Here is a 24,767-nt window from a genome sequence, read left to right as displayed (position 1 = left end):
GGCCCTTCTCTTTGGGGTCCTTAATGCAAGGCCAGACTGTTAGGCCGGTGTGGTCAAATGCTAAGAATGTGACTATGTTGTTTTGTGCTACAAAGACAACTGCTTGATGTTGTGCTCAGCGGGCCACTGAAAAGAAAGATGCTTTCTCAATACTTTCGCTGCCACTGGCTCCCCTCGATGAAGTAATCCTGCCTCACGACTTCAACAGCCACGGAGTTCTTTATAATCAGAGACCTCAAGCAGGGGAGCAAAGCTGGGGAGCAGTTAAAGAAGAGCTGATGTGTCTCCAGGAAGGGAGAAAGGGTCTCATCTCTGGCCCCGATCAATTCAGACGGCCCTGAATGTAATACAACAAGGCATCTGGCCAACCGGCTGCTGGCTCCACACTAGTGATTCATGAGGTGATAGATGCTTCCTCGTGGGGATGACCTAACTTCATAGGCCCAGCAGCATTCTCTCTTCTGAGGACTAGCCCTGTCTCTGCAACTGCCTTTAGGTCAAGTTTGAATGTGCCCTTGATGTCATTCAAACTCATGGCTTTTCTTTCCAAACTAATTCACTCTTCTAGATTCCTATTTCTTTATGGCACCAATAGCTACCCTGTCCCTTTAGGTTTAAGACGCCTTTGACTTTTCCTTTTCTTTTATTGTTTATATCCACCTATTAATTCTTATAAATATTTCTATTGATTTAAAGAAAATCTCATACTTGGCCTCCTACAATCTAATTTCCTTGATTCCAGAATCTCCTTGTTCAATTTCACTTCTATAACTTTTTAGTGTAAGGTTCCCCAAACACCTTCTTAGTTGCATCCAGAGGTAACCATCCCAGCCTAGAGGAGAAGAGCATGGGCTCTGGAGTGGTCCTGCCCTTATCAGCTGTGCAAACTTAGAGAGGATACTTGGACCTCCAAGCCTCACTTCTTCACTTGTGAAATGGGAAAATGTACACCTATCTAATATAACTTTTTTGAGGTTTAAAAAGAAAATGAATCCAGTGCCAGAGGCAGACACACAGAATAGTAAAAATGCAAAGTACAAAGAACATCGCTGATAGATATGTTCCAAAAAACACTGGTACAGGTGGTAAATGCTTTAAGATTAGGAAAAAAAATTAGTGTGGGCTTCAATAGCTAGAGAAGGCTCATGGCGGAGGCCAAAGTTGATGCAGGTCTTGATAGAAATTGGATTAGTGAAGAGGGAAGAGAGAAATACTTGGAGCAGGATGTATTTTATGTATATGAGTGTATGGATTTCTATACATGTGTACAAATGCATTCACATATAAATGCATTCACATATAAATACATCTATCTTCTTCTCGAGGTATCTCTGGGATTCAAAAGACTCAGAATTCTACAATGATAGGAGTTCTGGAATTCTAAGGGTTAAAATGTTTGCTTCTTTATCATCATTTCCTAAAGGTGAATCAGATCTGAAACAGACCAAGTCCATGTGGTTTGGCTTTAGCAGGCTTCATACCTCACCTCAATCAGAGCCAGAGTGACAGGGTGATTCATAAAGAAAGTTGCTCCAAGTGAAGCACATTTTAATGCTTAGTGTATATAATTTTTCTGCTTTCTTCAATTTAGTTAATAGAAAACAAATTTTAATGTACTCACTCACTGAATTGTAAGTGCTACTCAAAGGACAGAGCACCAGTTACCCTGCACTAAGCAATACAACAGAAGCAGTTCTTTCTTTAGAGTATAAGAGCCATAGTCTGTTTATATGCTGAGCAGTCACGCTCAATAGAAACCAGGCTGATGAATGTCTTAGTGGAGAGCCAGGAGAGGTGAAAGATAGATGAAACCAGAGTTCTTCAATTGGGCCCCATTATATTGTTTAAACCTATGACTATATCCTAGCCTGTCATGACTGTCATCACCTCTTGTCCCTTCTTTCCTCCTTACCATTGTGCTGTGAGACTCTTTACTCATCTTCTTCCCTTGTTACTGACCAGATCTGTGTACCAGAAAGCTCAATCTGTGGGCAACCCTCCTCACTTGCCAAAGCCCCCAAGGCCCTAACCAAACTCTCTTCTACTCTTACTGCATCTACATCAAGGCCAAGCTCATGCACTGTACTAAGAATGTATTTGGAACTCATGAAATGATGCCATTGTGGAGTCTAATCCTGTGGCACAGTAAGGGTGTTATTGAAAAATACCTTCACTCTTGACTTCTTTTCCTTAACCCACGCGTTATTTTTAACCTGAAATTAGAGTGGTGGTTTGTAGTGAGAAAAAAAATCAATGGATTCAAAAAGCAAACTTCATGGAGGGCACCTCTACTGGTAGGAGTGCCTGAGGAATGTCCATCAGAAGGTGTGTCCTAAAGTGCTTCATACAGACAATAACACCCACTCAAAGGGGAAGCTCTGTTGAAAGGCTCAAGAAAGCCTTAAGGAGCAGAGAAGTTACTCTACCTTTCTCCCTTTAATTGCCTGAATTATGTTTTCCCAATTTGGATTAAGTATAAAGCTCTGGAATTCCTGTCTTTTCATCCTACCTATCTTCAACTTTTCTTCTCCTCTCATTTTTCTTTTTTTTTTTTTTTAAGATTTTATTTGTTTATTTGACAGACAGAGATCACAAGTAGACAGTGAGGCAGGCAGAGAGAGAGAGAGGGAGGCAGGCAGAGAGAGAGAGAGGGAAGCAGGCTCCCTGCGGAGCAGAGAGCCTGATGCGGACCCGGTCCCAGGACCCTGAGATCATGACCTGAGCTGAAGGCAGCGGCTTAACCTACTGAGCCACCCAGGCGCCCTCCTTTTTTTTTTTTTTTTTAAGATTTTATTTATTTATTTGACAGAGAGAAATCACAAGTAGGCAGAGAGGCAGGCAGAGAGAGAGGAGGAAGCAGGCTCCCTGCTGAGCAGAAAGCCCGATGTGGGGCTCGAACCCAGGACCTGGGATCATGACCTGAGCCGAAGGCAGCGGCTTAACCCACTGAGCCACCCAGGCGCCCCCCTTCTTTGTTTTTTGATCCATCTTCATTCCAAACTAGTGGATGATGGAGTGTGTGTGTGTGTGTGTGTGTGTGTGTGTGTGTGTATTTGTGTAAGGAAGGGACTGAAACATCCTAGAATTTCTTCAATGCTAATTTAACTTCTGGAAACTCTCCAATTATATAAGTTAGTTTTTAGAGACTTGGGGGAGAGAATGAAAAATGACTTTATCTAAAAATTATTTTTATTAATCAGCATTTTATTATTTTATTTGAAATATGAGGCTTTGTCATAACTATGTGCCCATTTGATAAACAGGTATTTTATCCAGATAAGGATAATTTTGTTAGGTACTAAGATTGAAAGGTCACAGCCCATATTCTCAAGTGGCTAAAGAGGAAACCAGTGAAGATATTACCACAGAATGTGGTAATAAAGATGTTAGGAATAAGCAAAGGGTGCCACTGGAGTACTCAGGAAAGGCAGCTTATCCAGAATGGAGGGCTAAGGGAAAACTAGAGAAGATTTCCTGGGGCCAGAAATGCCTGAGTAGAATTGTAAAGAATGGGGAGAAAAGTGCTAACCTGACAAAATGAATGTTTAAGGAAATTTGAGGCAGACTAAGTATCATGTGTTAAGGCAGAGTTATGAGAAATACTGATGGGTTCTGGGAACTAAAAGAATGATAGGTTGACACATAACTGATAAATGCACACATTGCACTTAATATCCAAAATATATAAGGAAATCATGTAACTCAGTAGCAGCAAAAAAAGGAAAAAAAAAACAGGCAAAGAAACTGAATAGAAATTTTTCTAAAGAAAGTGTGAACATGAAAAGGTGCTTAACATCACTAATTAGGGAACTGCAAATCAAAACCACTATGAGATCTCATCTCATACCTGTTAGAATGGGTATTATCAAAAAGACATGAGAGAACAAATGCTGGTGGGGATATTAAGGGAATCCTTGCACAGTGTGAGTGGGAATGCAAACTAGTACAGCCAGTAAACAGCACGGAGGTTCCTCAAGAAATTAAAAATAGAACTACCATATGATCCAGCAATCCCACTTCTGGGTATTTATCCAAAGGGGAAGAAAAAGAGAAACAAACCATTATCTCTAGGAGGTATCTGTACTTCCATGTCAATTGCTGCACTATTCACGATAGCCAAGACATAGAAACAACCTAAGTATCTATCAGTGGATGAATGGATCAAGAAGATGAGGTGTATATGTCTATTTAGACTTTAAAAAAAAAAAAAAGGTATCCTGTGATTTGCCACAATATAAATGAACCCAGAGGGCATTATATTAAGTGAAATAAGCCAGACAGAGAAAGACAAATACTGTATGTTATCATTTTTATGTGGAATCTAAAAGAAAATGTTGTGCTCATAGAAAGAGACAGTAGAAAACTGGTTGCCAGGGGCTGGAATCGCAGGGGGTGGGAGTGGAGAGAGCAGCAGAAGTAGGGAGACATTGGTAAAAGGGTACAAACTTTCAGTTAAAAAAAGGGACCATAGTTGAATATACTGTATAATACACTGTATTATATAAATGAAATTTGCAAAGGGAGTTTAGAATGATAGGCTGAGGACAGGGTGCCACTGGTGTGCCTGAGCTTTCTCGTATTAGCTTGCAGAGCCAGTTGTGACTGTTTCTTTCTAATTCTTGTTCAGTGACTACCTTGATAGCTTGAAATGGCTTGGTGGGGTTGTTTACACCACAGAAATTGGCAAGCACTACAGATCAGGGGCTTCTACTCCTCTTCCCCGAGAGTTAGACATTTGCCAGCACACTAGTAGGCTTGAAGACCAGGAAATAGCCAAGGCCAGGGTAGGAAACTTCTTGAATACATACTAAAGAGTATGGATTTTACTCTGAAACCATTGGGGAGCACTCAAATTATTTTAAGGGACACAGTAACATAAATGGGTTTGCTTTCAAGAAAGATTACTTTCTCCAGCAGCAGTCTGGAGACAAATAGATTGGTTGGGGAGGAGGATGGAGCCAGGGAGATCTACTTTTATCTTACTGGCATCATTTTCAACATACTAATAAAAGAAAATCTATCTGGAATGATAACATACACTTTTCTGTTTCTCCTTTATGTATCTGCAGAAGTGGAGAAGAAGTAAAGCTTTTTAAGCTTCATATTTACTATAAATGAGTCTAGGTTTTACTCTGAAGAAGGAATTAGAAGAAGCAGGCTGAATTAGATTGTGCTAATGGAGAAGGGTGAAATAGGCTGAAAGATTCTTTGGAAATATTAAGTTCCTTGATTAACTAGGTGTTGTTATTTGCTCCCAAACCAGCAGCTGGAGAAGGTGCTTAGAAAGTCTTAAATAAGGCTGGTACACAGATTGAGAATGTCAACTTGGGTTAATGAATGAGAGAGGTTGTGTAAACTATTACTTAATCCCAGTTGAGGGTTTCCTGACCCACTGGGGAACAGGGCCGAGGTTGATAGACAAAAATACGGTTAGAAGGAAATAGAGCATTAAACAAACAATAGTTCAGTTTAACTTGTAATTTAGCCAGAGTTCAGAGTATAAAATAAGAACCCTGCTAGTAGCAAGACAGAGAAAATGAAGCAGTGATAGTATCATTATTAAAATAATTGTCCAGCCATTCACTGGAACAGAGACCTTATTGTATTTCTACAGTGAAAATAGAAAATTTGACTATTTCTTAGCCGGTTTATGAATCCCCAGCATATAGAGTATTAAATAAGGCAGTGGGAATTATAACAGCTGGTTCTAAGGGCCCAGAGAATGTAGGAAAAGCTTTAACATCTAAAGCTCACACAAATACTAAATTAATATTTACTTATGAAAATTTAGATGTTTATTTTTCAAATATTTCATAATCTTTTTTTTTTAGGAGTTTATCTGCATTCAATTGGATTGTTATTATGAGGGTCATAAGATACTCAGTATCATATAGTTTATACCACAACTATCCTGGATCCTGAAAAATACAATTTATTTTATTTTATTTTTTTTTAAAAGATTTTATTTATTTATTTGACAGAGAGAAATCACAAGTAAGCAGAGAGGCAGGCAGAGAGAGAGGAGGAAGCAGGCTCCCTGCTGAGCAGAAAGCCCGATGCAGGGCTCGAACCCAGGACCTGGGATCATGACCTGAGCCGAAGGTAGCGGCTTAACCCACTGAGCCACCCAGGCGCCCCACAATTTATTTTTTTAAATAAAGAGCTTTCTTATTAGGTGTGATAAAGTCCTGGTGTTTGTTTTTCTGTGATCTGTAATTGCGCCACAAATGATGAACTTCAGATTTTCAATAGTGTCACCATACCATATACCCAGGATCACAAAAAGGACTGTTTGCTTAAAAATCTGAAATTAGTGCTTGTTTTCTTAGCATTTGATTCTAAAAAAAAGTATCTAGCTAGAAAATACCATAATTGTCATCACAATTTATCACAATATATGTATTTTCAATCAGGTACATATTTTAGTCTTCTTTGTACATGTCCAAAACCTGACCCTACAAGGTTAATACTATTGTTAAACTACTGCTTACATATTACTCATTATTTTGCAAATATTGACTACTAGTCTCTCTCTCTTTTTTTTCTGATTACTATTCTTAATATTGGGCCAGTAACAGAATGGATCTTGTGTTTTGTCTGCCTAATTCTACTTGGAATCAATACCTTTGTTATGAACCTTCAGAAGTCAGAGTGCTTAGTTGAGAGTAAGGAACACTGCCCATTTTTTTTCTGTATCAGGTCTAGAAAAACCCAACGCAGTTGGTATTTTCAAATTAGAAATATTTCTCAATTACCCTTACTAATACATTTGCTGGATCTTGTTTGCCACGATGTTGGAGCCACAAATAAGTTTACATTAATGAATTATCAGATATATTATAATGAATCATCAGATATATTCTATTATAAATTCCTCTTCTTTATTCACCTAATTCAGTTCCTTAAATATTGGGATCACCTAAGTTGACCTCATATTTGCCTTTATTACTGTACTTCAGAACATTTCCACAGTCTTGGACCTTCTCATATTGTGAATATATGAAGAAAAATAATCTCACCTCCCTATTATCTTTCCTAAGGTTTTGTATAACTTTGCCACCCCCCACCAACCTCAGACACACACTGTACTCTTATAAACAATCTCTTATATTTAAGATTTTGGTTACTTTACTGGAAAATAAATAGTCCTTTGCTATAATTATAGCCTTCAGGAAGGGGCAAGCCAATGACCTCCCTGACTTGCAGGCATAGGAATGAGCCCTGAGGATTAAATGCCTCCTATTCCCTCATCTTTTCCCATGGTAGACTCCACTTCTCTTTTGACCAAACAAAAGTGAACAAAGTGAGCAAGGAAAAGGTATTTCTTTCAATTCCTCACATGTATTTTTTGTACTTGCATTTCAAATCTTCATGGATTATGGGGATGGCAAAACAGTGCCTTTTACAACCCAATCATAAAAATACATTTATAGATTTTATCAAGGGCCTTTATCCAAACCCTCAGCAATTTAGATGGTCTCTATTTACTATGTAAATATATAGGTTTCTTTTGAAAGACAACATTTTTTTTGTCAAATAAAATCAACACTATTTTCTGTGGTCTGCAAGGCATACACTTAGGTACAAAGAAGCAGGACAAACTGCCTGCCCTCTAAGACCTTAAACTTATTTAAATGTTTGCATGATTAAGTATATATAAATGAACATGATTAAAATGAAAGAGAAAGGCAAAATATCTGCAGTTAGGGATGCATTAGGACAACATAAGGCAGCACTAACTAGAGGGCATGCCCCTGTACCTTCCTTCAGTAGACACTCATGACATCCTCGTGAGTCCCGGGAGCTCTTGCCTCTCACTTTGCCCTCTAGGCCACATGATTCACATGAGAAGGAAATAGTCTAAAATGAAGACAGCTGTGCAGAGGACGGGATATAGATGCAGAAAGAGAATATGATTTGGGCCCACTTCAGCATCAGCATCATGGTCCCTTGAATTCCATCAACTTTTATAATCTTGATAGTTTCAAAGGAGCTTATTTTGTGGTTTTTTTTTGAATTATGATTCACTTTGTCAGAGGACATACTGGTAATAGGACAATCCCTTCCATCCCCAGGAAATGCAGGCCCTTCTGATGCATAGGTTCACCAGTGTTGGCCACAGGAGAAAGATGAGGGGCATAAGAAAGAAACAACCTGGACAGATAAAAGACATCTCTGTTTCAAAGCTGATTTAAGTGATAGGCTGGAAGAGGCAGTAAGTGCTCCTACATTATGCCCTTAGCTTCTCGAAATCTACACATTATCTTCCTCATACTAAGAATTACTTAATGAAAAGGAACTTAATTCACTTAGAAATAAAAGAAAAGACAAACTTTGAATACATTAACAACTTAAAAAAAACCCAAACTGTTAAAAAAGTTAAAATCTCTGGGATAGTTCTAGCTCTTGTGATACGTTTTTCTAAGTGTAAAATAATATGCACTCATGTCCAGAATTCATTTTAAAAAGCTGGCTAAATGCAGCACCACGTAGTTAAGTCCTAAAGTTCATTGAATAGGTAATAACTGGGAGCCTGGGTTGCTCAGTGGGTTGAGCCGCTGCCTTCGGCTCAGGTCATGATCCCAGGTCCTGGGTTCGAGCCCCGCATCGGGCTTTCTGCTCAGCAGGGAGCCTGCTTCCTCCTCTCTCTCTGCCTGCCTCTCTGCTTACTTGTGATTTCTCTCTGTCAAATAAATAAATAAAATCTTAAAAAAAAAAGAATAGGTAATAACTATTAGTTTATTAAATAATGGCTATGTAGTTGCCTATGTACTAAGGACAGACAGCTTTTTCTAAAAGTTTGGGCTTTATGTAAAAGTTAACTTTTAGCCTATGTACAAGTTAACTGTCACCTCCTTAGGGTGGCCTTCTGTGACAACGCTATCAAATTAACATATTCCTCCTTACTTGCATTCACAGGCGTCCCTTCCCCCCCCACACACACTGTATTTCGTGAACTATCATGATGTATTTACTGGTGTGACTGAGTTTTTATTGTCATTTCTTCCCCTGTGTGTTCACTTCATAAAGACAAGAACCATGCCTAGGTCATTCACCACTGTAATGCCTGAAAGGTTAGGGATTCTTAACCAAGAAATCTATTCTATTCAATTTCTCCTTGAATCTTGTTTGTATGAACAACTCCATTCCTCCGTCTTTTGTTGAAAACAATGATCACAAGTTTTTGGTCATTTTATGCACTAAATAAAATGACTAGGCTTCCAGAACTTGGCTTAAACTAATAAGATGAAAGAACAAGCGTGCCATGTAATTAGCTTAAAATAAATGGAAAATATTGCACATTTTACTGTCAAGATAATTTTCAGAGATATTAGTTTTTGCTATTGACTACCACTGCATTAGTGCTTGTGTATCTGCTTAGTGCATTAGCACTAAATACTATTGATTCACTCAGCTCACAGACCAATTTAATCTTTGCATATGTCCCATTTGAGCACCACCTCACCTAAGTTCAGTTAGTAAGAGTGGCTGCTAGATGCAAGCGTTAATCAGATTTTGAATTTAAAACGCCATTAGAAAATTTAATATCATACAAATTTACACTTTTTAGGTACATGGACATAAATTCTAGCAAATCATGAATAATCCATATATTTTGAGATGACAACTAAGCAAACTTAATTTTCACAAAATCAGCTTCAGAAAAGATTGCTTTCCAAATCAAAACTGACCTTAATTCACCCCTTTTACCTAGAGCATGATTTGAAATGTCACCTACCATTTTAATGTCCTCTGATTGATGAACATTTTGGTGATTTATCCATATAAGACAACTGAGGTCAGACTTCAGTCTGAATTCGCAGTTTTTATTTTTTGTTTTATAGTTACTATTCATAAGGCATTTCCCCTTTTTGTGAGCATCAAGAATCTGAAAAGAACCTTTATTTTATATCAGTCTGCATTTATAAGACATTTTTCTGTCCTCTTGTTGAAAAACTAGAGAATATTTTTGAAATACAGAGGGTAGACACACTTCATCTGTTCTAAGTTAGCCTAGGTCTGGGTAAAGCGCAGTAAACCTCTTCCCCAAGGCTTTTAAGATAGGAAGTCAACCCTGCTCAGAGAGTAATTCATATGCAAACGAACTAGCCCTGAACTTTTTAGTTAGAAAACATACATAATTAGCAGACTGGAATGTATTCAGGATCTTAGAATCACTGACCACATTCACCATTATTAAAAACAAAACAAGACAAAACAAAACAACAACAAAACACCAAGGCAGTTTTAGTAACTTCAAGAGTAGCTGAGCCCTTGGTTTCATTCCCCTGATAAATGAGCCCTTTTACAGCCCTCCCTTGGCGACTGGAAATGTGACATACAGCACATATCTGGGCCTTGAGTCATTCTGGACTCCATGTGCCCACTGACTCAGTATCTGTGCCAATCCATGAATAAGCAACAGCAAAAATTCCTCGTGGGTATTCTATCCAAATTTTAACAGATCCTCCTTTTTCTTATTACAGGAGATAAGAATGCGGGGTGGGATGACCACTAATAAGCCAGAAATCTTAAGTAAGAGTGTAACATCCAAAATTTGATATATTATTTGAGTAAAAAAATCCATTATTACTTAAGAAGGTTAACAGTCTTATCAAAATGCAGCATCGCACGTGCTTTTGTTTCTAACCATGTAGTACTATGACAATGAAAATATCATGTATTAGAGCTGTCTTCCAAGTACTGTTAACACCAGCTTTTCAAAAGCCAACTTTAAACATTTTTTTGCATGAACTCTTTATTGTTTGCTACATTAATTTTACCAAGTGAATCTCCATGTAGAAACCAACTACTTATGTAAAATAACATTATACCATCTGCTTCAAAAGACAGTAAGAAGAATGAATAATTTAGAATGCATTCATCACATCATGAAAAAATGTAATCCACAGGTAAAGCCTACCTATATTTTTAGTGACAGTTTAAGCAATAACAGTATTTCTTTGCTGTTAGCTTATAAAAATGTCAGGCCTTTACTATTTATTCTTTCCTGGGGTGAACCTGTGAATAAGCTACCAAATCATTTAAAGAAGGATTAGCAGGAGGAAGAGAAAGAGTAGAAGACATACATTAGGGGCTCACTCTGTAACAACTTTTCAATACCCTCTGGGAGTGCCCAACAATCTCAGAGAGCATTACAAAATTCTGGAAAGAAAATCATTCAAAATTCTTTTTAATAAAATAATGCAGTATGCTACTTTTCATGGGACAGTAGCATGCAATTCTAATAAGTAAGTTAGGGATCAGTGACTTCCTGAGCCTGGGTGAGAATGAAGAAGAGTTTACAGGAGGAGAGGAATCAAGTGTCAAATTAACAAATTTCTACTTGGGTTTTTTTTTTTTTTTTTTTTTTTTAAAGTATATTGAATCCTTCTACCTCGAGGATTTTCTTTCTTTCAAAATTTTGCTTTGGTAGCTATTGCATTTGGCATAAGGCCAAGGTATCTAGTGTTTAGAATGAAGAATCCTTAATAACATTTTTCCTATAGGATAACATTCTCTTGTTTCCCAGTAGAGGAAGTAAAAAAACCCTGAAGTTTGACTTCACATTTTTCATCCCTAATACAAAAATACTCTCTTGAGAGTGCTAGATTGTTTAAATAAGACATGCCAAACCAGTATAATTACATGGATGTTATTTGTAACACTGACTCCGCATTCCCTGTTCAAATGGTGCGGTGTGTGGGAGATTACAGATATATGGCCTATAAAGAGTGATAAATCTTTGTTTATATTATTAAATATTATGAGACATGCCCTGAGGATGACAGATCAATAATGGTCCTTGTGGTTTCCTGATGGAAGGCTGCAATTATTTTCTTCCATTACAACTTAAATGTAACCCAATTTTACTCATCTATCATCTTTATAATAGAAATAAAGAAACATGGTATGTTTATTTTTCTGCCCATTCCTATTATTCCTTGTTTGCATCTTGTTTTGATTTTGTTTTCATTCAAAATTGTTCTAGTCACTTTGCTTTCTTCCTCTGATGGCTCTGAGCGGTGACCCTTTAACTTTGGCACTCCTTGAAACGGAGATGGAAAATTACTACTTTAAGTTTCCTTTATTTTGGGAAGTGGTTGGCTACTCTTTGAATTTGAGTATAAATGATATTCAAAAACAAAGAAGCTTGATACAAACAACCTGTGAGGCTGACTTTTTCTTAAACTGCATTATCTACAAATTCTTGAATGCACAGTATAATTTAAGTTATGGAAGCACAGTATCTTACAGTGCTATGGGTAGTTAGAATTGAAGGTTGGGGAAAAGGAGCATACCTTACACCTTCCAGCTTGACTAGGGTACAATTCTGTTTCAGTTCTCTTTCTCTCCAGCCCAAACCACCACCACTGCCCACCTCTTTCCCTCTCCCCCCCCCTCTTTTTTTTTAACTATTAAGTTTTAAGAAGGACTTACACAAATTAAGAATAGTGGAGGTGGGTCACTCCTAATAGGTAGGAAGGTAAGACCTTCATGAGCCGTAGAACAAGAGTGTGCCCCTTCCAGAAAATTCAATAATCTAAATTTGTCTTTCTTTACATAAATATTCCTAACAATAATAGTTTGCTATTTATTATGTGCCAAGGACTAAGTTAGGGTCTTTTGTAAACATTATTGCACTTGTTCTCCCAATGGCCCCTACATGGAGGGAAAATGTGTTCAGAGAGTTTAAACAATGCTCTTGTGACCAGAAGGGTATAAAATGGTGGAGTATACATCTGAACCCAGATCTCTTTGACTTCAGTCTTGTTCCTTTAGGCTGTGTAGTCTCCCAAAGAGCTAAATTTATGGTCACCTTATTGTGCTAGGTACTTTATATATATTACCCCCAAGTTTTACAAAACCCTAAGAAGTAGGTTTTGTTCTGTGCATGTTACGAATGAGGAGATTGAGACTCTAAGCAGTCAAGTCAGGCGGCAGAAGTCCCACAGCTGGTATGCAATAAGCTGGAACGTGCATCTATAGGTGCACCTGGCACCAAACTGCATGTTTCTCCCCTTCAACTGATCAATCATTGGTCATTAAGATGTTGGTAAAAATATTTTTTACTACAAGTCCACTCTTTTTTTTTTTTAAGATTTTATTTATTTATTTGACAGACAGAGATCACAAGTAGGCAGAGAAGCAGGCAGAGTGAGAGAGAGGAGGAAGCAGGCTCCCCGCTGAGCAGAGAGCCCGATGTGGAGCTCGACCCCAGAACCCTGAGATCATGACCTGAGCCGAAGGCAGAGGCCCCAACGCACTGAGCCACCCAGGCGCCCCTACTCTTTCTTATTTTTTAAAATTCTTTCCAATGCTTACATATAGAGCAAAACTTTGATATTGGAAATGCAAGAAAAAGTGTAATGTGATTAATTATATTTTCTGGTTAGATGAGAGATATTTCAATAAACCTTTTCCGACTTTCAACTCTGATTGAAAATCTTTCCAAAATGTGTTAATCCACTTCTCTTATTAAGTATAATTTAGGGAATAGGACCTTTACTGACCTAGGGATTACAATTTTTTTTTTTTTTTTTTTTTAGTCAATATTGATCTCATTTGTGGGAAACTGGGCAAAGGTGTACTGATTCTATTTTTTCCCTAGAATAACCGTCATGTTAGTAAATCCCTTATATGTATGAAACTGTTGGAGAGTCCCATCAATGTGCTTAAAATGAAATGAATTTTATTTATTTATTTATATTTATTATAAATAATAACATTTATTTATTTATTTTATTTATTTATTTGTCAGAGAGAGTGAGCACAGGCAGACAGAGTGGCAGACAGAGGTAGAGGGAGAAGCAGGCTTCCTGCTGAGCAAGTACCCGATGTGGGACTCGATCTCAGGATGCTGGGCTCATGACCTGAGCCAAAGGCAGCCGCTTAACCAACTGAGCCACCCAGGCGTCCCTAAAATGAAATGAATTTAAAACTGTCTATCCCCAAAGAGAAAGTGAGGGATTTTTTTTTTCCCCCAAATTTGGGGATTTAAAAAAGTCTCCTTATTATGGGATAGTTTCTCAACTATTTTATTTTGAATAGCTGTTTTGAATGTGCTGTTTAGGGAATACACATTAGACTAAAACAACTTCAACCAAATACCAGTTTAGGATGTTTACAGAAGTCAAATGATGAATGACTAAAAAAAGGTGGTAAAGACATTTAAGACTAAAGATTTAGTGATTATTTGTGGGTATGTAATCTTATAATTCTAAGTGTTAGAAATCACTATAAACATGTCCCTTAAGAATTATTTTCAAAAGCAACATAGAAAATGGTTATATTGTGAAGACCATGAATTTATTTTTATTGAACTGATACAATCAACATGAATGGGTACCTGAGGCTTAGGATAAGTTTCCAGAAACAACATCATATGCAGAATCAAAGAGTTCTGAAGCACACATAACTTAGATATGAAGATGATATGGTCTGGAAACTATCAAATGGCTCAAAAGAGGGTTTTAGAGATGTCATCAATATGAGAAGCTGTATATGAAGAGTCTACATAGATGGGTTTCATAAAATATGAGAGTGGGAAACCCAACCAAATATGTGATCTGAAGTAAGTAAATCAGGCCTAAATACTGGCTTGACCCCTAGAATTTAAAAAGACCCCCCCCCTTTTTTTGGCACTCTCTCTATCTGATCCTGTGACAGAAACCCTCCGTACATGGTAGAAGCTCGGACAGGGCCAGAAAACCCCTGCCATGGCTTTGCTTACACACTAAGGACCAGGCAGAAGCCTCAGCGGAAAATTACTGCTGTAGCTTTCCTTCTCTACAGAGCACACAATAGCCTTTCCATAAAGATCTGCTGGATTAGAGATGTTAATAACAAAACTACAATATATGTGTTTATTCACCAAACTTTATGCCAAAACAAAAGCTCTGTTCCAATAAATTGTCAAAAGTGTCACCTGATATCTTCCCAAATAAAGCTGCCAAGACAAAATGGAGTTGTCTTATTGTAGAGTCTTTCCAAAAAGGTTTGATTTTGTAAATCATTCTGTTTTGTATGAGTAATGGCTGTCTTGGTGCTTTCATTTCAAGATGAAGCTAGGAAATGATTGTATGCTGATTATTAGAACAATCTAGGTCTTTTTGTGAACTGGTATATGAAAACTGAGAATGTGGGTAGTCTCATTCTCAGAAGAATTTCGATCACTAGTAACCAGAGAAGATAAACAGGCAAATAAGTAGAAGAGGTTTGAAGGTATTTGTTTATGGAATTTGGCCAGTGCAAAACTTGGCTTCCCTTATAAGAAGGCTATGTTGGCAAGCTCCATCTTGTTTTCCACAGGAATTTTTGCGATGGAAATGATAATGGTTTCAGGTGCAGTTGGGGCATTTTGGGCATTTCTCCTGGGTGATAAAACTGACCTGAATTTCATCAGATAATCCTGCCTTTTTGTTTCTCTTGGAACACTAAAAGAGTGAAAGGGGTAGAAAAGCTCAAATGTATTTTGACAATTTCTAGAATTGATAAATACTTTTACATCAGAGGGTTGAAATGTATAAAATAATGAAATAGGATACCAATATACCCTCATATGGTAAAATCTCTTTAAAATTTTTTTTTTAAGATTTTATTTATTTATTTGACAGAGAGAGAGAGAGAGAGATCACAAGTAGACAGAGACAGGCAGAGAGAGAGGAGGAAGTAGGCTCCCCGCTGAGCAGAGAACCCGACACGGGGCTCGATCCCAGGACCCCAGTATCATGACCTGAGCCGAAGGCAGAGGCTTTAACCCACTGAGCCACCCAGGCGCCCCAAGTCTCTTTTTAATTTTTAACAGAACAAGATTTAAATAGCAAAGTCATGAGCTTTCTTAGAGGCCCTGGAGGAACTCCTAACAGAATCGTTTTTAAACTCGTGTTTCTGATGCAATTTATTGGATACAAAAAAGTGTTTTCTCTGGAATGCTATTAATATTCATTTTTTCCATAATTCCAGGTTTCTGAAAGTCTTTTTATTTCTTCTCATTCTTTGGTATTTTCTAGTGAAGAAAAGGGGCCAGCCACATGAGAAATCCTGTTGCTTCTTACAGAGTTTGCAACATATATGACATGAATGCAGGAAGAAGTAAGTCTTTTTTTTTTTTTAAAGATTTTATTTATTTATTTTACAGAGAGAGAGAGATCACAAGTAGGCGGAGAGGCAGGCAGAGAGAGAGGGGGAAGCGGGCTCCCTGCTGAGCAGAGAGCCCGATGTGGGGCTCAATCCCAGGACCCTGAGATCATGACCTGAGCTGAAGGCAGAGGCTTAACCCACTGAGCCACCCAGGCGCCCCAGATGTAAGTCTTAATTGGGATTTCTGCATGTATATTATTTTTTATTCTTAGACTTCAGAGGGGGAAGGAGGGAAGTTATGTCTTTAGTTCACTAAAACATGAATTCATTTTCTCAGAAGTATTTTTTTAGCTTTATAAAAAGTAATTTGGGAGATGGCTGGGTGGCTCAGTTGGATAAGCATACACCTCTTGATTTAAGCCCAGGTCATTATCTCAGAATCCTGAGACTGAGACTTGTGACTGGCTCTGCACTCAGAGAGGAGTCTGCTTGAGATTCTCTCTCTCTCCCTGGGCCCTCCCCCTGCTCACATGAGCCCTCTTTCTCAAATTAAAATAAATAAACAAACAAACAAATAAAATCTTAAGCAAATGTTATTTGGAGTTTCCATATGGGGTAGTATCGCAGATATTTTAGCAGGAGTGAACCAAATGTTTCTGAATTCATATGTCGTTGGTACCCTTTAGCATGTTATATACTTCTTTTTCATCAAAGATATGTTTAATGTCCTTTTGCTTACAATTATAACTGTTATTACAGAGACTAAAGATTGCTAAAGTAGTGAGATGTGGATTTCCAAAGTCAAATGATCTTAGAAAAGCTGTATTATTTGTTTATCCAGTTAGGATCACTAGTGGTTGTTTTGTTAGGTGGTGCGGCCAGGTTTACATGTTTGAATGTGGGTCCAAACCAAGGGAGCCCAAGGCTGCAGAGAACACCTGATTTGGTGCTCTTCCTCTAGCGCCAAGTGATCTGATGGCTAGTAGGATAAATCGATCCTCTGGGTATAGCTGGTAGCTTTTACTGTATCTAAATCAAAGCAACAAAGAATGTCCCTAACATTTCACGTGAAAATACCCTTTCATACGGTATAAACAAGTATTGATCAAAATACTTGTATTTATAAATATCAAATGCCAACCAGGTTAAAAGTACCTAACTAGAAGGTGGTAGACACATGTCTATTCATGTAGAAAGTCCATCATGTAGAAAATACAAGGAAGGATTTGGGAATAAAAACTTCCTCTCTAGTTTTCTAAGTTATTCAGAGAGTGTATTAGTTCATTTAAAAATATTTTATTTACCAACATTTTAGAAGAAATTTTTTGTTTGTTTTTAGTTTAATTTTCTTTATATAATACCCAGAATATAAACCATTCACTTGTATATCAGTGAGTGAATGGGGTTTCATAAAAAGCCTTCAAAACCCACAAATTAACTTGAGCTTCTCATTTTAAATGCTGTAAAGACTGCATGGGGATCTCAATAATTGTGTTTTACAGAAACTGCTATTGTGTTAAGCTTTGTGTAAATCTGACCCGAACTATTAAAGCTTATATAAGAAATAAAGTTAATAAAGTGTTGACAAACATGTAAAGCCAAACTGTAAAATATTTCCTCTTTTATTTTTTTTAAGGATTTTATTTATTTGACAGACAGAGGTCACAAGTAGGAAGAAAGGCAGGCAGAGAGAGAGGAGGAAGCAGGCTCCCTGCTGAGCAGAGAGCCCGATGTGGGGCTGGATCCCAGGACCCTGGGATCATGACCTGAGCTGAAGGCAGAGGCTTTAACCCACTGAGCCACCCAGGTGCCCCAATATTTCTTCTTTTAGAACCACATTAATCTTTTCTCAAGCTATGATTTTATATTTAAATCAAGATTCAAAATCTAAATTTTCTTGGAAAGAATGTACAAATATTTCGGATAAAGATCATTTACCAAGCACCAAAAAGCCCTTGATACTCTTTTCTAGACTGCTACTTATTCTGACTTATACTTTATAGTTTATAAATGGGAAATAAATGTGACTTACCCTATTAAAGCAGTGTTCGTGGTTGGGTCCATAAAAATGTTGAAGACATCTCACGTTGTTTTTGTTGACGATCTTGTTGAAGAATTCATTGACATATTTGATAGGGAATGCACAGACAGCAGAGCGATTCATTGGTTCAGCTGAATCTGGCTGGCTTCGTGCAAACACTCCATAGAGAATGTCATCATTCAGGTTGGCACCTATTTGCTTAGCGAGGTGGGCCCCAGGCTTACTGACATATGCAGCTTGGAGAATATTAAAGACTTCTTCCCTTGTGGATCTCTTCCTTCTTTTTTCTGTGAGAATACACTCCAGAGGCATTTCCATGTAGGAATGCAATCCAGAGTCTACAGAACAGAACCTGATTATTCTTGTGTGAAAAGTTTGAGCATCTAGAGTTTCTCGTTGGACGGTCAAAAAGTAAATAAAATGATTGCTTTCAAAGGCATGGACATATTTAATAGGGTAGGAATCTCTGAACTCAGGTAGAACATCAATATAAGATTGGTCTGTCAAAAACTTGAAACCATCTTGCGTTTCCTTTAGCCTTCTCACTGATATTGAATGCAATGAATGATCTGGATGGTACGAGGAATTTATGGTATTGCCCACGAAGAAGTTGATGAACCGAGTCTTTTCAGATATCAGGACTTTGGTTCCCAGGGCACTCACCACACAGTCAGGGCATTGGCCAGGCTCTTCATCTGCCTGTGGGGAGTACATGCAATGGACTTCCGACTGTATATCAGCAGTATTGCTATGTGGAAGGACATGTCGCTGGCAGGTCCCTCTCTGGACACTGCCACAACTAATGAGCTGGTCATCATAGTATATGTCAATAAGTAGAGCCATGTTGATGTTATCTTTCCAAACAGCGCCTGATAAATTGGCTTTGTGGCTGCAGTCCTGACATGGGGAACAATCTGGGTGTTCCAGCACGGGCCCAGTCTTGTACTCAGCAACCTTCTGAAGGTCTTTGTCATTTAAAACGTAAATATAGTTAACTGCACCGAGGTAAATATGATGCTTGTGTAAAACAACATTCTGGATGGGTGTTTCTGCAGTAAAGTTGGGAAGCTGGTACTTCATGTTCACATTCATCTCAGACTTTACTAGTGCCTCTTTGCACTCCCCACAGCTCTTCTGCACCAAGGTAAACAGAAGTACAAGGATGCCAGGTGCAAGCACAGCAGGGGCCCTCATGGTGAGAAGCTTATCTGCCAAAACATGTTCAAGGCGAGAGCAGTTTAGTTGTCATTAGAAACAAAGAAGAAACTGAAAGAACCATACCAGTTAAACTATTAGAAACAAATCTTCCTAACTGGAATTTTTACATCAAGTGAAAACAAAAAACTCTAACGATTTCACATAAAGATGCATTGTGCAGATGGACATGACTCTACATAGTTTAATTTTAGACTCAAGCCATGAACAAGTAATTTTAGAGAACCATTATGAGATGCAAACAATGTTCTGTATTAAAGACAATACAGAAACTAAGTTAGACTCATTTAGCAATGAAGTCAGAAACAGTAAATTTCTTTCTTAACCCCTTGCTGTTGTTTAATGTGGTTTAATATCTGTGGTAATGACTAGGTTGATATTTAAACTTTTTTAGTTAGTCAAGTAAAGGAACTGTGGTTCAGATTCATTTATTCTAGAAATCACAGCAGGCATTGTTTCCTTGGGAGCATGTAGAATTACTAGGCTAAATTTAGCTTCCTTTTGGAAGAAAACAATCATAAATTCTAGAAGCAATATGATCACATGCTGTTTATAGGATTTTGTGTGCAGAGGAAAGGTATGGTTATAATTTGGCTATAGTTGACCTATTGTTTTGGATAGACAAATGCTTAACTTAGTGTAAGATCACTGGAAACATAAAAACAATAAGCTGAAAATGTATAATATAAAATATAACGTTCAAGACTAAAGTCCTAGAATTATTTCTCGGGAAAAACAACATATTGCTCATTACCAAGTCAAAAGCTATTTAGTAAAAAAAAAAAAAACCACATTATTTTAACATTCCATTGTATGCACATGGACAATATTTCTAACTAGTTATCATGAATGCATTTGTTTTTCAGTTTTGAAAAACTTAAGGTACATGAGTTACAAACACTGTTAGTTCTACTTATAAAAGTTGTAGGCAGGGTGGTAGGTTAAAAAGGAGAGGCCTCAAGGAATAGAAACCAAATAGCTATTACTTTTTTCCCTCCTTTTTTAGTGCATAATTCTGACAAGACAAAAGGAGCTTTAAAAAACTTACTAGGCATTATAACCATGCCAAAGACTAACCCTAGGTCTACAAAATCACAGCAAAATTCACTAACAACTAGTATGTGCACGGCTCTGTATTTGCATTATGGAAATGGGGTGTGGCACTTTCAGTGAACCTACGCTGTGGTGGAGAGGCAACGCACATATGCAAATAATTATAGTACACAGCATTATAATACCCTGCATAGCACAAATCAAGAGCTAAAAGCATCAAGAGAGGGAGACATGACTTGTACTTAGAATTTCTATGATAATGAGAAATAGGGACAAGTCCACTATGTTGTGAGGTTCAGGAAAGGAAGGACAATGTTTGTTTGGTTCATCACTCTTTCCCAAGTATCTGATATAGAGACTAGAACACTGTAGGTGTCAAATAAATATATGTTGAATAAATAAGATAATAAAAGGGAGCCTGGGTGGCTCAGTTATTAAGCGTCTGCCTCCAGCTCAGGTCATGATCCCAGGATCCTGGGATCGAGCCCTGCATCGAGCTCCCTGCTCTGCAAGAAGCCTGCTTCTCCCTCTCCCACTTTGCTGCTTTTGTTCTCTCCCTTGCTGTCTCTCTCTGTCAAATATCTAAGTGAATAAAAATCTGGCAATAAGCTCAAAGTTATAGAAAAGGTTAAGTGTAGTAGCCAGAACTTGAATCCAAATATTTTTTGACTCCAAAATCAAAGATAATTTTACCCTACCAAACTGACAGGAATTGTAGACATTATTTAAGAGGTAAGAGAAAAGTCAAGGATTTTGAGCTAGAGAATCATAACTGAAGTTTTACTTCAGAAAGACTGATCTGGAAGCAATGTGGCTGAGAGCAGGGTTTAGAACATAGCAACAGGAAGACCAGGTGATAGGGTATTATTATAGTCTATAATCTTATTATCTATAAGGGCCAGAACCAAGATGGTATCCCCAAGAATAGAAAGGAAGCGATTAATGAGAGAATATTTGAATAAATAAGATTTGACACCTCAGTTGGTGGAGTACAAAAGAGAACGTAAAGATGACTAACAGTTATCTGGGAAGAGGGGGAATGATTTAAAAACTAGGGTAGTCAATAGGAGGAAGTTAGGCTTAAGATGGACAAATACGATAAGTTGGTTTTAAATATGTTGAGTTTCATGTGTTATTGGGAAATGAGTGAAAACGTTCTACTACAGGGATGACTTGTAGGTTTTATATTGTTCATCAGGAAGTAGATGCCTGAAATAAGTGAGGAATAAGGATTCCAAGAAGACAGAGCATCTGTGCCAACCAATAGAGGCAAATGACAAGAAGGATTCTGAGGAGAAGTCTGCCCTTACTAGGAAGGTGAAGTGATCAGTCTTAGGTAAGACAATATCCATCTGGGGTGAGACAGTGGTAGGTGGAAGTATGAGTGCTTGGTAGAGTAACTGGGACTTGAGTTGGATTAGGAATAAACTTTGCATGTTATCTACACAGAGATAATGGTTAAAATCAAGAGTAAGTTCATGGAGGGACAAAGTGAAGGAAGAAAAAAGTTGAATGAAGGAAATCTTGGGATTACTCATGTTGGAGAAACAAATGAAGGCATCAAGGGAGGTTAGTTCAGTGAGGTGTCAAGACAGCCAATGTTGTACTGTGTCACAGGAACCAGGTGAGGGGCTTGCGGAGGACTTGACTTTCAAGAGAGTAAGCTCAGTAGATTCATTAGTTGTACTGGATACTAAATTACAAGGAAATGTATGGTGAGGAAGTAGAATGTTTTTCAAAGGAAGGGCAAGCAAATCAGGGTCAAGACGGATTTATTCTTTTTAAAGATTTTATTCATCTGTCCGAGAGAGAGAGAGAGCGAGAGAGCGAGCGAACACACAAGCAGGGGGAGAGGCAGAAAGAGGAAGAAGCAGGCTCTCCGCTGAGTAAGTTGTTCAACGTGGGACTTGATGGCAGAACTCTGGAATCACGACCTGAGCCGAAGGGAGACACTTAACTGACTGAGCTACCCAGGCATCTCTCAAAAGTTTATTCTTAAATTGTAGGAAAGAAATGTGCTTATTTGTGGATCTTTCTCCCACTAACATTTGTTGGGTATCTACTAAGGACCAGGCATGGTGGTAGGTTCTGGGAATACAGAGGTATGGTGCCTTTCTCTAGGAAGCTCAGAGTCACTTGATGGAGGACTGAGAGACAGTTATGAGAATGCATAAAAAGGGCAGCCAACCACATTGGAAATGATGCTAGAGCTGAGTCTTGAAGGAGGAAGATGATGAAAGGAAATTCCTGGTAGGCACAGCAGTTTGTAAGAAAATATACAGAGGCAGGAGAGAACATATGGCATGGTCAGAAGAACTGCAGGTAGCCGAGCCCAGAGAAATGGGGGAAACCAAGGCAAGCAAATGGGGGAGATAAAAATTGTTGAAGCAGTATCCCAAAAGAGTTAAAAGAGGCATTACTAAGAGCCTGGAACATAAGAAAGATCATTTTCTGATACAGCAGGTGAGGAAAAGTCAGATTAAGTACAGAGACACTGGGCTTCAGGGCATATGATCTCAATATTATAAAAATAAATTAGGGTATATGACCACATTGAAAGTAGTAGTTACAGAAGAGGTACTAGGATCTTCAGAGTAGAGAAAGAGGTTTAGAATATCTACAACAAGGTATGTAAATGAGGTCAGCAAGAAATGAAAAGGATTACATAATAGTTCTGAGGGCTCCTTCAAAATAAAGCACAATGTGTTGTGACTTTCTCTTCACATAGAAAAGAGTTTTCATTGGACCAGAGGGTGAAGCAAAAGCAAAGTGTGTCATTAAGGTGAAGAATTGAAAGAGGTATAAGCCATATAATAATACAAATAATGTAACATGTACTGAATGCTTACCATGTATGCGCTAGGCATTCTGCTAAATCCTCTGATTTACTCCTTATAAACACACTTTGAAGTAGAAAGTAGTAGTATTCTCCTCTTCTAGATGAGCGAGCTTGCCAAGAGTCACACAGAACTGAATTCAATCCCACATCTGGCTGACAAGAATCTGTCCAGGCTCTTAAATGCTTCACTAGTACTGAAGCAGCTTCCTGAGGTAAGAGGAGAGTACACTGGAGTAGAAGTCAGATAATCAGAGCTCTGGTTCTTGCTCTTTTCCTCTCCAGCTCTAAGACTCTGGGTAACTCATTTGCCTCTAAGTCCTAGGGTCCAATCCTCACAGGATTGTTTTAAGAATCGAAAAGAAATCTCCTATTTGAAAGCTTTGACCATTATATAGTGTATGCATATATAAATGCAGAGTGTCGTACTTGCTATTTATGTATCGAATTCTCATTGTTTTGACATGTACTAGAAAATTGGGGGGGGTGCCTGGGGGGTGGCTCAGTTGGTTAAGTGTCTGACTTCAGCTCACATCATGATTCCAGAGCCCAGGGAGCCCTGCATCAGGCTCTTTGCTTGGTGGAGAATCTGCTGCTCCCTCTGCCTCCCATCCTGCTCATGCTCACTCCCTTCATCTCTCTCTTTCAAATAAATAAAATCTTAAAAAAAAAAAAAAAAAGAATTTTGGCCATGGTAGGGGGAATGACAAAGAGTAGAAGAAAAGAAGGGTTTAAGACAAGTTGTCCTATTAGAAGATAAAAACAAATTCCAAGCAAACTGTATATATGCATCTAAAACTTCTAGAATATATTATGGGGAAAAATTAAATGAACTTCTCAATATGATATTAGCATGTCTTCTAAAATTTGGAACATTAGCCCACTACATAATTTATCACTATATTTTCTTTAGGAAAAGTAATAAAGGAAGAAAAGAAATGAACCATTACTGCCAAAGGAAAAAAAGCATTACAATCAATTTGCATCTTAGTTGATACCCATTAATGCAGTGTAGAGGGTGAATGAGTTTTTTTTTTCTTTTAGGCTTTTTGAAGGAGCCTTTAAAATGATCTTATTTTTAAAAAATCTGTACTATTATATTATGGTTTAAAAATAAGGTTCATATCTTAAAGTTGGCATATAAATCACTGACAGTACTAATTCTCAATTAATTAAGAATCGAAGAAAATGTACAAATATACTAAAGGGCTTTTTTGTTATCTCACTTGAGGCAATGGCAAGTCATAAGAAAACCAGAAGGGAAAGAGGATATTTTTTCCGTTTTAGGAAAAAAATTACAGAATACCCCCGGAGTTTGTTAACTCAGTCTCTCTCATCTTTTTTACATTCTCTGGATAGCAGTGATGCCACTTTTCAAACCGAAAAATCAAAGAAAGATTAATTTTTTAAAAAAATTAAAGCCAAAAAATAGGACTAGAACCCATTGTCAACAACAGGATTTTAAATTGAAATACAGGTTTCTGTTTAATACTCAGATAATGAGAAAATGTAAACACCCCATTTCCTTGATCATTTCAA

At 37.8% G+C, this 24,767-nt stretch overlaps 1 protein-coding gene across 2 annotated transcripts in view; it reads right to left on the bottom strand.

The window, feature by feature from the left end:
• Nucleotides 1-24,767, bottom strand: part of MET (MET proto-oncogene, receptor tyrosine kinase) — a 115,923-nt gene that overhangs the window by 67,621 nt on the left and 23,535 nt on the right. For both annotated transcript variants that reach the window (XM_047695172.1, XM_047695173.1), the window contains exon 2: nucleotides 18,116-19,332. In XM_047695172.1, the coding sequence (XP_047551128.1) occupies nucleotides 18,116-19,318 (1,203 nt within the window). In that variant the 5' untranslated portion in view covers nucleotides 19,319-19,332. The remainder of the gene's footprint in view (nucleotides 1-18,115; nucleotides 19,333-24,767) is intronic.

The sequence above is a fragment of the Lutra lutra genome, chromosome 11, assembly GCF_902655055.1.
Source record: "Lutra lutra chromosome 11, mLutLut1.2, whole genome shotgun sequence".
NCBI classification, from domain to species: Eukaryota; Metazoa; Chordata; class Mammalia; order Carnivora; family Mustelidae; genus Lutra; species Lutra lutra.
The sequence above is the reverse complement of the archived record's forward strand: the minus strand, read 5'-3'. Positions and strand labels throughout refer to the sequence as shown.